General features: G+C 36.8%; 1 protein-coding gene across 1 annotated transcript in view; it reads right to left on the minus strand.

The window, feature by feature from the left end:
- The window catches only part of LOC136801565 (polycystin family receptor for egg jelly-like), an 80,345-nt gene that overhangs the window by 21,194 nt on the left and 42,325 nt on the right, over positions 1-16,826 (minus strand). The window contains exons 14-25 of the mRNA XM_067058201.1: positions 16,343-16,630; positions 15,742-16,124; positions 11,756-11,869; positions 10,742-10,899; positions 9,849-9,956; positions 8,614-8,771; positions 8,001-8,087; positions 6,981-7,214; positions 6,049-6,325; positions 5,766-5,943; positions 5,001-5,068; positions 4,718-4,843 (exon numbers count right to left, since the gene is read on the minus strand). Coding sequence (XP_066914302.1) covers positions 4,718-4,843; positions 5,001-5,068; positions 5,766-5,943; positions 6,049-6,325; positions 6,981-7,214; positions 8,001-8,087; positions 8,614-8,771; positions 9,849-9,956; positions 10,742-10,899; positions 11,756-11,869; positions 15,742-16,124; positions 16,343-16,630 — 2,179 coding nt within the window. The remainder of the gene's footprint in view (positions 1-4,717; positions 4,844-5,000; positions 5,069-5,765; positions 5,944-6,048; positions 6,326-6,980; positions 7,215-8,000; positions 8,088-8,613; positions 8,772-9,848; positions 9,957-10,741; positions 10,900-11,755; positions 11,870-15,741; positions 16,125-16,342; positions 16,631-16,826) is intronic.

Raw genomic sequence — 16,826 nt, forward strand, 5'->3', positions numbered from 1 at the left:
TTATGTGTGTTTGCCTATGGGTTTCCAAAGTTCAGAAAATCTGTCAACAAGGGTTCACACACAGACTGTTTATAACATTCTGTGTCAGACTAATCTACCTGCACCAAGCTCTATAATCTTAGAACTTTTTGAGGTGAGGTATTCTTTGTATTTTCTAAGATTATGAGCTTGGATTCCCAGGCTAGGGAGATCCCTGTAGTATTAGCCTGCATTTTGATAAAAAGATTGTAAAACATGAAAAAAAGTTGGGAAGTTATGGAAGGTCTTGGTTAAAAAAATTCGGGCAAAAGATATAATTGGGTGATAGAAAGAAATCGGCAAAAAGCTTTGTTTGGTAATGAAATATGTCAGCCCCTCAAAATCTTCCCTGGTAACGTGGAAAGATTTTTTACCGGAAATGGGAAAGCAATGCAAGGGTGCAAATTTCTGTATTTTTTTCTCTGCACACTAAAGCAGCAATTTTCGCACACGTTACAGTGGGATTCTTTCTGACTTGAACACGCACGGGAAACACAAATCTTTTTTTTCTAGGTTTGCGAGGTGACGGGTATGTCCGAGCCGAAAATCGAAAATCGACCTTTTGAGAGACAAAATTTTGGTGATTTTGGGACCCCTTTGAGAGACTTTTGAGGAATGAGAAAAGGTACCCTTATGGCTCGCACATACCCGGCAACCCCCAGGGTTAGAGGGAATTTCAACTCCATCTTATCTCTATCTACTTGCAACTCTTTAACCCTCTCGGATTCAAATGTTTGACCTGAAATATACCAAGGCTATTATAAACTAATAAAGCTTTTGAAATAAACAATAAGATATGATTTATCAGGTCTGACAGGTTAGACCTCCTGATTGTTCACTAGATATTTGTTTTCTATCCATTAGATGGGAAATTTCGTAATCATATTGCTTTATCAAAAAATCGTAAGATTTCTAAACAAGATAAACCTGATCGACTGGTTTGGCTGTCGAACGGACATTCTATTTTGTGTCACGAAAAGATAATAATGATGTTAAATTTAGTTAACCTTATAACAGATTGTTCTATCTCGATCTTGCAGACATGAAAAATCTTTTAAAAGCATAGTACTGATCCAAGGAGAATCTTACCGCAGAAAATTCTACAATTTGAATTATAGATTATTGAAATACAAATAATGGTTAAGATAATTTGAAGAATTTTACGCCACGCCTGAAATGGAATCCATAACGAGCGACTGTCTAGCGTCCTGACCTCTTTATAAAAACGGTCATAAGAAATATATTTTCCTACAAAAAAAGGGGTCTATTTATTTAACACCTTGAACTTATTTTTTTGTGAAGCGGTGTTTCGAGGGTACGTCCAGTACGTCTAAGAATCCTTATATAGAAATGACCATCAATAAATTGTATAATATTATTCTTGACCCTGGGTACACCCCCATTACTTTTTTATTATATAAATAAAGAACTGCTGTTGAAAGTTGGACACATTAGATGATTATACATCAAAGGGATAGGTAGAGAGAGCTGAAGAGATGGAGTTTGACTTGAGATATAAGGATGTGGAGTTTGACTTGAGATATAAGGATGTGGAGTTTGTTCATGTGGAATGCATCGATTTGCACGGGATCGCACGTGGTTTTCTAGCTGATATTGATTATTACAGAAAACATGAGAAATCAGGCTTCGAAATGATTGCCAATCAACTGCAATTAACTTTCACCGGAGACCATTTTGAATATGAAGGTGATATAGGCAAGAAAGTGATTTTTAATAACGGTACAATCATCCCGGATCCTTTCACTTTCGTCAAAAATGGATGGAACCCGACTATCGCCAACGTGATTACCAACTTTCAAAAACATGATGGAAGCTTATTAGATAGTTGTTGCTCAAGGAGTATCTGTCAAACACAATTAGACAGGCTACATAACGCAGGATATAGATTCATGTCTTCGTTTGAGTATGAATTCCAGTTAATGAAAGATCGTAAAATCCCAACAGTTTCGCTTAACCTTGATTATTGTGTTGAAACGCATAAAGCGTACGAAGCAATTGTTACTGACATTATGAAAAATATGAAATTGATGGGGCTACAACCTGAACGATTTCTGCACGAACATCGACAAGCTTTACTGGAAATCACCATCAAATCGACCTTTGGCATGATCGGTTCAGACCAAGCCTACAGATTCAAGCAGATCGTTAAAGATGTCGCTAAGCAACATGGCTACCAAGCAACATTCATGACTAAACCAAATAATGCTGACGTCGCAATGGAAGGCCACCATAATTTCTCGTTATGGGATTTAGCAGGTGAAACCAACTTATTTAGTGATGTTACTAAGGATGATAAACTATCCGACTTAGCACGATATTGGATTGGTGGCTTAAGACATCATTCAAAAGCATTATCAGCTATCTCTTCACCGACCACGAATTGTGATGCTAGCCACGAACAAGGAGCTTGGTGTATCTTCACCAATCACTGGGGATTCGATAACAGAACGTGTGCATTTCGTATCAAGACCTCAACACCCAAAGGCACATTAGCTGAGAACCGAATGTCTTCATCATGTGCGAATCCGTATCTTCTAACAGCTGCTACTATTGTTGCAGGTCTTGACGGAGTTGAGAGAAAATTGGATCCTGGAGAGCCTTGTTCAGTTAATGTGAGCCATGCTGACGCTTCTACTTATACAACAATTCCATTAAAATTAGAAGATCGCCTACAAGCTTTGGAGAAGAACTCTCTTTTCAGACAACACTTTGGTGATAGTCTCATTTCGATGTTTGTCGCACTTAAACGAGTAGAGATTAAAGATATGTCAAGAGCTAAATCTCTTGGACGACTTACAGACTGGTTCGATGAATATTATATGAATAATTGTTAGGATAATCTTTAGCAGTTACCTTACCGGCCCTTTTTCTTATCAGTCCTAATTTAGTGCCGACCCTTATTATGCCAAAGTTCAATTTCTAACACGACCCTGATTTAAGGCGGCGGCGGAAAAAGGGTAGATAAGCTGCATTTTATGAGGAAAATAAACTTAATACTTTTAAACATATGAAAAACAGATGAATAATAACGGAGTGGTCTAAGACGCCAGTGCAGTGCCACAAACTAGGGGTTTCCCATTTTAAATTTCTGCTCTATCAAATATCGTTCAGTACAACAAAGCTTTTGAACCGAACGAAAAAAAACGCACGAATGGATAAGACTATCAGCACTAGCAGTTGATCTCGTGTCGCCATACTATCCAAAAATAACTAATGTTTTAGTTTAGTTCTACTTTACTTTAGATATTTGGCTGAATTTTTTTTAGCTTTGTAATTATAACATCAAAATTATATTTGCAATTTTAACATAAATCACCAGTATAATTTTTTCTGATTAGAAATATATGCTTCTTGAGGTCCCTTTCTCCTGGAAAAAATATCTGTTCTGTATCCTGGGCTCTCCTGGATTATATCATCTGTTCTGGGAAAAAATGGGACTCCTGGAAAATGTATATCTGTTCTCTAGAAATATTATGCTCCTGAAAAAATATAACAGCTATTCTCTAAGAAAGTTAAAATGCTCCTAAAAAATGAGACCTTTTAAGAAAATTATGAAGCTCCCTGGAAAAAAAATCTGTCATCTGGTTGTGTTTTTCACAATTTAGCTCCTGGATTTTTTAAACAGATTGTCCGCTGGAAAACTGTATCTGTTTTTCCTTAAAATGTGCTCCTGGATTTTAAGAACAGACCTTTTAAGGCGACCCCTGGATTTTACCTGGGTGTTTTGAGGAAATTCTCTCCTAGATCCATCCATAAAATTTACTCTCCTGGAAAAAAAGAACAGATATTTCAAAAAAATCTGCCGACGGCTGCCCTTGTTCGATATTCGTTTCAGTTTTTCAGGGTAAAATTCAAGCTGACAATGTGGCCCAAACAAAGCCTATTAAAAAGACTCTCTGGTGTTATTCAAAGGAAACGTTAACAACGATTGGATCAGGTAGTGGGTGGTTCACAGGTCCCTCTACTAGGAAAAAATCCGATAGCAACCTATACTTTAATGTCATACTTAAAATCACATTTCTGATTCAAATTTTCGTAAATCAATCTTACAAGTAAGAAGTATGTAGTTTTTCAACAGATCAGCTGATGATTCGTAAAAGATGAAACTGACAGTACTAAATTGATTCTTGTCTACTTTCTTATTCTTAAAACCGAATACTTTCATGTATCAGATGAGGTGAAAGTGATTGTCAACATCAACAAAGCTCTCTATCAGAAGAAGCTTTATTGCAAACATTCGAAACTTCATTTTGTCCGCTAAATGGAGGTGTCCGCTTAATTGAGTGTCCGCCTTTTGGAGACTTTTTTATAAGGATTTGACTAGGAAACGGCCGGGGGAAAATATTTTGTCCGCTAATCAGAGGTGTCCACCTTTTAGAGTGTCCGCTAATCGGAGGTTCTACTGTAGTACTTAAAGTTTCATGCGTACACTTATCAGCTACTTTCATGTGGAATGGCTGACTGTAGAACCACCAATTGCCGCGCGGGAACTCTTTGTCCGTTTTACCACCCTAAAACACCGTCCCAGTCTTTTTTCGCACCTAAAGACAATAGAAAAAAGTGTAAAAAAAGGATTGGATCGAGTTTAGGGTGGTAAATTAAATAATAAAGTGGCACGCGCCTGACTGCGCGACTAGGTCGAAAAGGTGTATTCAACCATGAAAAATAAAATGTCTACCTGTGATTCATCATTGAGGTCTTCGGCATCGTTGGTCATACTTCTTAACGCTCCTGCCACCGCACCCAAAGCCATTGCATTGTTCAAAGGGACTTGGCTTAATAAACCCATCATCTGTTTCTTAATCTAATGGGAAAATAAGAAAAGAAGTGAAAAACCAAATCAATTTCTTGCCACCGCAACCTCATTAATTAACGTCAAACGCAGCATCTCGATGAAATCAGATGATAATAGAAAAGGAATGTGTACGAACTGGTTGTTTATTCTGTTAAAATTATCGTACCTCTTTTCGTTCTTCATTATATTTGGCTTTTCGTTCTTTCGATTCTCTGCCTTCTTTCTTTGGCATTCCTGAAATCAAAAGTGTGAAAACTCAGTCAAAGCCCTCTTAAGTGGGTCCATTATTCCAATTTTGGACATTTTCAGCCTTGTTTTTCTTTTGGGTGGGGTCTATTACTTTTGGTGTTAGACAGATGTGACATATACTTAACATGATCCGCTCTATATTGACTTTCCAACGAGACATACATTCGAGAGAAATTTATGCGGACTTTTAGTTTTTTGTTTTTTTTTGTACAAAAGGCATTAAAAATATATTTCTGCTGCAGGGAGCCCTAAGGTCACCCGAGTTCCCGCGTTTCAACTGATTGGTTGCAAGTGATGTATTTGGTAGAAAACAGAAAAGCTTTATGATTTTATTAAGTGGTTGCAGCATAGTCAATAGAATAAAGAATGCATTCTTGTAAAGTGGGGTTGTTTTGAATTTCGAGGTGTATATCTTTTCATCAACTGCTATTGATCATCGATTGATCACATGCTCGAATTCGCGTTAGTGAGTGATGGTCAGTGGCCAGTAAATTGGGGAAGTCGTTGTAGTGGAAGGGAAATATGACGTCGCCTAGTAAAACAACTGTAGCTTGCCCATCAACATTGATCACGTGACCAAAATAAAATAAATAATATAAATAAATCCTGACCAGGTAGATAATGAATTGACATTTTGGTGATGCATATCATAAAAACAACTTGAGACATGAGAATAACCTACCTGTGACGTCATCGTATTCTTGTTCTTTATTATTCTCATCATCTCTTGACATTTGAAAGAGATCACCAATAGCCTGTGCGGCAGATGTAACAGCCGCTACGTCATTCGTGTCATGTGGAATGAGGCTAGACGCGATTGAAGAGAGGCTAACGGAATTGTTCATCTGAATCGGGGTGACCTGTGTACAAAGAATTTTAATCAACGACCGGTATTGCAAATAAATGAAAAACAAATGCGAACAAAGAAGACGAAAAAAAAACTACAACTTGAAATCACTATATACCTTTACTGAAAGTCCATTATTAAATTCCGAGAATTGTCCGTATTTATTCCGGACCATTATCACCAAATCTATCCGGTAATCCCGTTCTTTCAATCCAACAGGAAGCAAAACGTTTGAGATTTCATTCTCACTAGTCGATGTTGGATTAATGATGGGTAGATTTCCAAGACGGTTTAGAGTTCGTTGGTAACGGAACTCATAAAATGTTGGTTGATCAATATTGAACCAGTCTTCGCACCATAAGCGGAAACGTGCATTAGCAGGTGCTTCTGTAGGTCTAAAATGATATAAAAACATTGAAAACTCATATAAGCACATTGGCTTAATAATGACTTGATGTGGTAATATGTCTTCCCCTAAAGGGGTGCTTTCAGAAAACTTATACTTAGCTGAAATTATGGGAGACCTGTCGTGTGTTACCTGCTGCTGAAACATCACAAGTTTTCACCAGAGAAGCTATTATAGTTTTTGGTGGTAAAACAACTTGTGACCATAGGGGAAAATAAAGGAATTCCAGGGAAAGAGATTGGTTAGTTCTGCTACTTTTGAGTATACTAAAACCTATTAGGAAAATGGAGTCCTTAGGTTACCGTAGTGCAGTGGTAGAGCATACGGCTACGGTTCGCAAGATTGTAGGTTCGACCCCCAGCGGGGTCATACCAAAGATTCCCAAAATGGTACTTGATGCCTCTTTGCTTGATGCTCAGCAATTGAAAGAAGAATTAAGGGTAAGTGGAGCAATCCAAGGAGAAAGAGTGGCACTCTCCCCTACCTTCGGGTAGATAGCTATCGAAAGAGGAGCCTTTGGTTTGCCTCCAACTGCGGTTACAAACTTACTTACTACTTTACTATGCTACCCTCAACGTGAGGTCGATACTTTGCAAAAAAACTAACAAAAGGATCTTGAGTGACTTTGAAATCATATGACTTACGAAATGGAACAATTTCCTGGTGTTGGAGTTACTGAAGTCTTTCTGGTCATCACGAAAGTTGCTTTTTCAGGTTGATTAAAATATCCGATGGTCAATGTGAAGTTATAAGTGGTGTTTTGTTTCAATTGATGTTTTTTAACAACCAGATTGCGATGTGTTAAGCCCGTACTGAATAGCTTTGGATCGTCTAAAAAGTTACCCTCGTCGTCTATCACTGTCCAAGACGCATCTAGTCTGTAGAAAGGAAAAATATATTGTATTGATCTCATCCCTGTGTAACTCAGCCTTTATTTACGTTACTGATTGGCCGCCAGAGAATACCCTGAAGTTGGCTGATTCCAAACCCCTCTCCTCGTGGAAACTTCTCAAAACAATTACGTCATGACAAAATTTGACGTTTTAGAGATACTATCTAGCACTATCAGTTCAGCAAGCAAAAAAAGCCGATAGTATACAACGAGGTTAAGACGACAGCGAACACATAACAGGAATACAAAGCGCGGAAAGACTGCTGACATTATTTTGACAACTATTGTCACAAAATTTCGCTCAAAACTAGACACATTTTCAGGTGTGTCTCAAAAATGGACCTTAAAATTCCAAAAATCGCAATTGCCATAAAAGGAGAACCGCTTGGACCATTCTAAAATTTAAACACAGTATGCCATGAGATGCAGGTTGCACTGAATAATAATCACAGTCTACTGTTATCACTAATAAAATATATTAAATCAACTTCATTGTGAGAGTGACTGTTTAACTTCCCTAATATACACATTTTCGACCGTAGTCGCGAGGCGCATGCAACTTTATCATTTAATTTACCACACCCTAAACTCGATCCAATCCTTTTTAACACTTTTTTCTTTTGTCTTTCGGCGCGAAAAAAAGACTGAGACGGTTTTAGGGTGGTAAAAATGCCCGCGCGGCAAATGACGGCTACGGTCGAAAAGGTGTATTGTCTGTTGTCTAAGTGACAGCAGCTATTAAACATGGTGGGTCGGAAGTGAGAATACTTACTTTGTGTCTACGTCACAATTTTCACACTCGGAGTGCAGTATAAAGCGATCCATCGTGTTAATCTTTAGCCCGCAATTATTAGCGCACCTAAACAGAAAATAAATTAAAATAATTATCAACTGTAGCTAATAGGGTTAGAAATACTTAAAACGCTGAGAGATTATGTGATTAAAAGGGACAATAATATTTTTGAAGTAATGTCAAGTTTTCATTCAGTTGTTACCAAAAAATCAAATTAACATCCATATAACGTTAAATGAACCATTGAAAAACGTTGTGCGTCAACTGGGTTAGGTTGAGTGCAATCAATTCATGAAAATGTTCGCAAGATAACAATAAAGGTGTTTTTAACTTTTGTTTGCTAAGTGATTCGCTTTGATTCGCAAAACTGGGTGACCAATTATGGGTCATCCGCCCAATTCATGATATTCATGACGTAATGTCTTCTACGGAAAGACCCCGGTTTTGCCAGTAGTGGAAAATTAAAACTGGACAAAAATTGTATAGAATGTGCCACTACTTGCAAAAACCGGGGTCTTTCCGTAGAAAACATTACGTCATGAATATCATGAATATGCCTACGTTGCTCTCATTCACAGTGACGTAAACTTACGTGATTTTGACCAATGGCGTTGCACCAAATAAAACGTTTAACCGTTGAGTTGTTCTCCCGACACGCTCGCCTTTCGTGACCACTAATTTGAAGTCGTATTTGAAACCTTCCAATAACTCTGCTGTATGGATGTCCAATTCAGGTTTGTTTACACCAATCTGCAAGTAAGAAAATGCCGATAAAGATAAGAAGCTCTGGGGCATTTTACTATTTTCGCAGAGCTCACACTTGAGATTAGAATGATTCAGATGATGGAATAAAATTGATAAAATCCAAAACGACCTCTTACAAGCGCTCGTTAATAGAACGTCATATATGAACGTTGAAAGAAGTTTTGAACCAGATTCGTGGTAGTCTGTACACAGGTAGTCTAGAGTCTATTTCTGGCTGAACTTTGCTTTTTGATAATTTTTGATGACGCTGAGTCCAGTGAAGTAGACTAGGACCGTTTGGCGAGGTCGCCATTTTGAAAAAGAATGTTTAAAATCAAAATAACAAAAAGACTACTTGGAGTTGAAAGATATAATCAAAAATGAAAAACAAACATCAATAACAGATTTGCAATCCCTTATTCTCAAATGAAAACATTGCTTCGTACTGTTTTTTCCTTCCAAAAACAACTAGAATCTGGCAGACTGTTTTACAGTCCGCCTAAGCAAAAGCATATTACCATATACTACCGGGCCACTTAATCGCGCCATCCAGTCTATCAAAAAGCTTTAAGTGGACCCCGGGCTAGTACACAGGCAGATATCGATCTACGGCTAATTTCAAAATGCATTACCGTAGAGGGTCTGTTGTCATTGTCTTTTCTGATTTGAAATTTAAAAAACCGACCGCTGCGATGGGGGCGAAAGAGAGGGGAGGCGACGAGAGAAGTGTTGCTATTTATAAATCATAACAAGTTTCCGTACGGGAATTCTTTCATCAAACAGACGATGCGCACCAGTGTATTACCAAACGATAAACGTGAGATACAATCTGGTACAGAGTAGATTCGTGGCGGCTAAAGCGGTGGTAAAGCGAAGTTAAGCTCAATTTTTCCGTTCCCTTTCGCGGCCCTTATCACGGCAGTGTTGTTAACCAGCGTAAAAGGTCCGATAAGGTAGTACATTACAGATCTGGGCAATTTCATGACAACGTATTTATTATTGGGTTGGAAAGAGGCGTATTCAAAGAAAGCTTATCCGCTAGAGCGGCCATTTGCGCAAACTAATCATTCCAAGTAAAAATACCTTTTTCCACTCTTGCGACAAACATATTAATGAATCTTCGCTTTCATATTCTTTCGGTATAACATCGGTGTGATTCTTACGGTGATGAAGAGCGTCCTCAAGTTGTTCCTATGGTAAGTCAAGAAAAAGTCAGTTTATTGACACTGGCTATGATCTTATATGTTTTATTTCAAAAGTATGTGGACATTTTACTTGTTTAACAATTTCCCAGCACCCATTTATGCTTGTTAGAAAATTATATTCCTTTGCAAATAAGATATTCCTGAAGGAGAATTATCTAAAAGAACTGTTTTTAAATCGTAGAAAGAGAAGAATACGATGAAGAATTTTTCTGTTGATTCAAAAAAATATATCAAGAAATTTTGATACTTTGTTGATTTTAAAACCTTGTTCAGATTTCTAGTCTCTTTTTCTTTGATTAAAAAACAGCCCTGTGAAGCATATCTGTTTTGGCTATGGTTATTTCAAAACGATTTAACCCCACTTTTGAAACAGATTTTACATGAGTTTTGACCTATAGGGTATTTTATGGATCAATACCCAAAATTTCATTTGAAAATACATTGAATAGCACTAAAGTGCCAACTGTTATTTCAAACTATTTATAAAAGACACGCTTAATAATAGTCAAAATTCTGAAATTTGACGCTAGGGTTGTTCTTCATTTACTTTTAGGGTTTAGCCGAATTTAAGCTTTAGGTCCTTATATTATCAATTTGTTTTTATAAAAAGGTCGGGTATTTATGATTCTAGGCGTTTTAAAAACGATAAGGCGAGTCTAATTTGATTAGTTGTTTTACGAGGCCGACCGACCCTAAAATTCCAAAAATCGCTCTTTTTTGGGTAGCTTGGCCCGTAACATTAAATCAAATTGGCTTCGTCAAGTCTCTTACCTGACTACATACAGAACGACAAGTCCATTCAAAAGTCATTCCAACCAATTTCGATCTCTTATTGTCTGGATCAAAACTGATGCTTCCATCAAGTTTGAATGAGAAATAACTGATATTCCCCTTGATCAGGGTTTGTGGTGGAATTGAAGCTTCGATGCCTAAAAAATTATTTTGAAGAGAATCAAAACTGACTTTGTAGTGTAGCCCAGTTTACAGCTGAACCAGTCTGTTTTTTTCATTTTATGCACAATCTAAAGTTTTAAGAAAATTCAAAATTTAAACCAATTATTGGCTGTTTTACTGTTTACAAAAGTCGATCATTTAAAGCCGCAAAGACCGGTAATCACATGATCATTTTTAGTATAAATTGCAGACTCTATTTTTATACCCTATATAGAAAATATTTCGTTAGAGGATTAAGTAGAAGCCTAAATTTTTTCAGGCAAGGCCTTCTTGTAAAAATATTTTTCTATATCATCCGTCAACTTTAGCCAGAAGCTAAATATTGACCATAAAGAAACATGTTGACATCTATATGGGCAATGTACCATTCATGAGTATCCTGGACCAACCTCCGGGGCAATCCCCTCTTCTTTCTTAACAAAGTAATAATTTGCACGACCCCATTTTATCAAACCTTTGATATCCCAATGGTGTGATGAGGGACTGACTAAAGGCTCTGGCCGATTCGAAATTTTAGTGACCTTCAGATTAGACGATGCTATCGTCCGTTTAAAGGTCAGTAAACGCAAGAAAGAGTTAGGGCGTCAGGGCGGTTTACGGGAAAAAAGTGGCGGTAGAGTTTACAGTTTTGTGTACACTGTAAACATCTCCGCCACTGCTTACTCCACCCGCATTTATCACGCCTCTCCTAAACTATTCCCTTTTTTAGTGATCTTGTGTAGATGATAGGATCGTCTACCTTCAGATGGTCTATGTTTCGCAACGTTTAACTTTCGCATTAACATATTATAGGATAACCGATTAGGTCTTCAAAGAAAGAGAATTTATTACCATTGACAATTTGTACTTCTAAGAACGATCGAACGATATCAATATAACCGTAATACGTTTCGGTGTATTTTTTCTCACCGTTCCAACTCATTTCCAACTCTATGGTGTATTCACCTGAAATTGAAAGGAAAGAGGAATTTTTATTTGTTTTTTTACAGAAACGATTTGTGAGGGCATGCCACGTGGAAGGTAACTCCCCTCCTGAATGCCCGGGGGTACTAGGGTTTGCAGATGAGGTGTATGTGCGGATCGGGACTTCCAAAAACCCTTAGAGAGACTTTTTTGAAAAATCTTCCTCGATTTTTGAAAAATTTCCTACCCTTAGAGAGACTAATTTTACTATTTTTTCACTCTGAATCAAAAGAATTTCCTAAAAATCGTGAATTTTCCGACCCTTAGAGAGACTGGTTTAAATTTTTCTGATTTTTGTGACCCTTGGAGAGACTTTGAAAGGTGAAAAAACCGACCCTTACTGTCCATACCCCCTACCTATTTTTGCCTAAGTACCCCCTCTGGCCTGAATGTAATAGATGTCAAAATGACGTCAATCCAACATCCAACATCCATCATCACAATCATTAAAATACACGTTAAATGAACCTTGAAAAAATGTCACGTGTCAGCTGGGTACCTTATGAATGAAAGAAGTTTCAAAGTTCAAACTAAACTCAAATGAATAATGCAAAACGTATCGTATGGTGCTGGTTCTGAACCGTCAGAAAGACTCATGTCAAAGTAAAATTCATCTAAAGTCCATATTACGTCCATCAAGCGTTAGATGAACGTTGAATCGATGCTGTTAGCAACCTAGGGAATAGTTTCATATTTATATTCAATGATATGCTGATGAAGTCGACATAGCTTTTACTGGTGACAGGACAATTGCCACGAAAGATGACGAAAATTTCAACTTAAGCAGTCGCTTCATTTTTCTGTTTTCTATATTTGCTGCTTCAACATTTTACGTTTTCTATATTCAATGAGGATAAATATATCTTGACGCGAAAATCTTTATAAATGTCCCACCTGCTATACTAATAATACAATAATGACAGGTTAGTGAGGGCTGTACTGAAAAATATTGCCCGAGGTCAAGGAACGACCGAGCTTGCGAGGTTGTTGCGTTGACCGAGGGCAATATTTTCAGTACAGCCCGAAAAAACCGGTCATTATTGTATTTGTTAACCGTTTCCTTCAGCTTCGATTGATTTTTAGCGCTTTATCCAGGAAAAATAGCGAAATAAATCGAAAAAATCAAGCGAAAAGTGATCAAAAATTGTAATCATTTCTGACGTCAGAAATAAAAATGAGAGAAATGATGTCAACGCAGTGTTCATTTTCCTTTGAAAAAGTGACGTCACAATGAATTTTCCTAGCGACGGGCAACTCTGGGCAGTGTAGGCCCGTCGTCATGCGAGAAGAACCAATTGCATTGCGCAAAAAAACAGTGTAGCCCGCTTCGAAAAAGTAACCGGTTAACAATGTCCGATATTAAATAAAAAAATGATACTTTTTTTACGGCTTGATTTTTTACTGAAAGATACAGGACTCTAAATAACTCGGTGAAGAGAGAAATACGAAAATTTAAATCCCTAAAATTAGAAGCGAAAATAAACCAAATGGAAAAAGACTTTCAAAATAATAACAGCCACAATCTTTTCAAATCTCTAAAAGAACTTGAAGGGAAACCCAAGAAACCCATCAACACGATTAACGATAGAAAAGGTAACAAACAAACGAACATAAACAAAGTTTTAAAATGGTGGGAAGAACATTTCAAAGAACATTGAAACAAAAAGATTCCTTTTGATGATAATGCAATAAACGAACTTAACCCAAATTACGAAAACGAAAATAATCCCGAACCAATCAGCATTGAGGAAATTAGAAAAAGCATAAACAGTATGAAAAATAGAAAAGCCCCAGGAGTTGATTCGATCACTGCAGAAGTCCTAAAAGCAGGAGGAGATGAAAGGATTCAGTTTCTTCACATGTTGTTTAACAAAGTGTGGAATGAAGAGAAACCACCCTTAGACTGGTCAAAAATGATCGTTACCCCTATTCATAAGAAAGGAAATAAGCTCGACCCGTCAAATTACCGTGCAATATCCCTCATATCCATCCCTGGTAAAGTCTTTACACACGTCCTTCTCCAGAGAATCAAAGTCCAAAGTGAAGACTTCATTAAGGACAACCAATTTGGATTCCGACCAAACCGAGGAACAATAGACGCCATCTTTATAACCCGCCAAATCATTGAAAAAGCCAAGGAACACAACGTCCATGTTCACTTTAATTTTGTAGACTTCAAATCAGCATTTGATACTATATGGAGAGAAGCCCTATGGAAGATGCTATCCAGCATCGGTATCAGTAAAAAAATTGTAAACATTATGAAGAAAATTTATGAGAATACTGAATGTGCAATAACTATTGATGGAAAACTAACAAATTGGTTTAGATGGAACAAGCAGCGCTGGTAAAATAAACGTCAGGCTTTTTTTGAATGGCGAATTCTTAGACGAAAAGCAAACTCAGGTGACCTCCACATTGGTAAAACACGGAAGTAACCCACAACAAGGCTTTGTACTTGGAAATGACGTTGATGGTTCTTCTCTTGACCAAGTGGAACAAAGTTTTCATGGACAAATCACAAAATTTTACATATATGGCGCAGTATTGACAGATGAATAAATAGCCGATTGTTACGAGCACCGCGAACCAGTTAATTGGCGTCTTGTGTGGTGGGAAGACTTTCAAGGGGTTCCAACTAACAATGATGACGTTCAAGAAACAGATTATCCTGAACAATTTTATTTTCATTAAAGAAAAATTAAGACCGTGTTCGCAGGTAACGGCTCCGTTTTGGATTCCGTTCAAATTACAGTTTAAAAACTCTCTCATATTCGAATCTCTTTTATTCGAACCTTGCTGTAATTCGAACTAAAATATTGGTTTGTGGTTTAAATTACTCTCTGTAATTCGAATCTTTCTCTGATTTGAATAAAATTTTTGGTCCCTTGAAGATCGAATTAGAGAAAGCCAACTGTTCTAAATGAATCGAAATACAATAACAGAGCTGAAAAGAGTTTCGAATTTTAGAAATATTTGACAAAAATAGAGCTCGAATTAGCGAGATATCTACTTAATTTATTTAATATTTATTTATAATTCATTTAAGATTTTTTTTTTCAGGAGGGGGTAATCTACTATTTATTATTTATTATGTTGTGAACGTGATTTCTAATTTTAGAATATTTGACATTTGTTTGCAATTGTACAGTAACTTGTTTGTGTCTGTATTTTAAAAACTTATAACATAATTATTTAATATTTTTATTCTTCATCCAAAATCGATTGAGGTTATAAACCCAATTTTTTCACTGGCATCCAACAAAAAATATGTGTACCAAACGACTTATTCAATTAATCAGGCAGAAAAGAAATGAAATTTACAAAAAAGTTCATTTTTTCAAAATTTCGAAATCAAGTTTTTTTTATAAATTTTAATTTCCTTCGCATGAAAATTTGAGGGTCGTTTTGTACACGTATTCAAAATGTTTCTTTGTTTTTTATTGGTTTTTTAAGCCCTACCCCAAAAATTTTCAGATCTCTTTTAAAAAGTTTAACAAGCTATAATAAGCAGCAAAGTCCGAATATAAACATCTTTTTGATTTTTTAGTAAAAATCAAGAAAGAAAACAAGATGTTGTGGTAAACAGAATATTTCGATGTTTCGATCACAAGCTATATATTTGACAAAAAAAATGTGCTTGAAATGCAAAATCAGAGCTTCAGTTTCTGGGAGGAAAGACTTTATTCTAGAATTGGTCGAAGGAACAATGACAAATTTAACCTTCAGAACCGAGAAAATTGATTAAAATGTACCTTTACCATGAAAAATTTGTTCCTCGACTAAATATTTAGCGCATTATTGCGTATAGAATTACGAACATAGCAAAGAGAAAAACTAAAGATACATCTTACCTATTTCCAAGGAGCCTTTCTTGATCAATACTTTCGTTGTCTTATCATTTCTCTTAACTGCAGGTACTATATCTTTTATAAATGTTCCATTCCTGTATTTTACAGACCAGCGTTTAACTGAAAAATACGGGTTAACACGTTGCGTACAATTGTCACCAACAAACCATACTCCGGTCATGATTTTATCGTTTGATACGGGAAACAACTCTGGATCTTCTTTCAACCCGTAATTGAAGATGAGCAACGGGGCACCGCATTGCGTGACGTTAACGGTACCGATAGACAGATTGACGGCTCCTTTGAGGTCACGGATCGTTAACGTGACGTTATAAAGACCGACGGCCGTGTAACGCTTTTTCGTTTTGAATCGTTTCGATATGATTCTTTAAACAGAAATAAGAGAAAGAAAACCAACTTTAAAAAACCTTTAGTAAAGTTAATAGTGAACTTGAATGAATATCTTTGCTTGTATTTTTGTAAAATAGGCTTCTATAAAGCTTTTAGCTAGAAATCAGTTTTTGGATTTTTACTGATATGTAGATCCCTAGGATCATTCTCTTCCCACAAAAACAATCGTGTAAAAAACTTTCGACCATCGTACCTTTCAGATTGATCCACAATACTTTCACTACCATCTCCCCAATGGATCAAAAACGTCAAATAAGAACCAATCCTTGCATGAATATTGACAAGAAAGGGGCGTTCGAGGGCGACCTCAAAATGCTTTTCGTTCTCAAGGCGGATTGGAAACGGCTCGATAATGACCGCCTTTTTGTCGACACGACAAATGACGTCAACAGCTATTGTACTGTATGTTTCCTCCCATTCACCTTGTGTTAGAAGGTTACGCACTTTCGCTGTGATGGTGAAACGCCCGCACTGGCTATACCTGGAATAAAAATTGTCAGTTAATGAGATAATGAATATACAAGTAAATGAGACAATGTGACGACTTCCGACATTTCTTCGTCATTCTTCCCTGATAAACTAGAATCCAGCTTCCTTACGCTTCAAAAGTTGATATGTGTATTCATTTGATAGCTACTATCATTTTCCTCCGGCTTTTCAAGATGCCGGGTAAAAGG

This window comes from Clytia hemisphaerica, unplaced genomic scaffold (genome assembly GCF_902728285.1).
Source record: "Clytia hemisphaerica strain Z4C2 unplaced genomic scaffold, Clytia hemisphaerica genome assembly, whole genome shotgun sequence".
Taxonomy (NCBI): Eukaryota; Metazoa; Cnidaria; class Hydrozoa; order Leptothecata; family Clytiidae; genus Clytia; species Clytia hemisphaerica.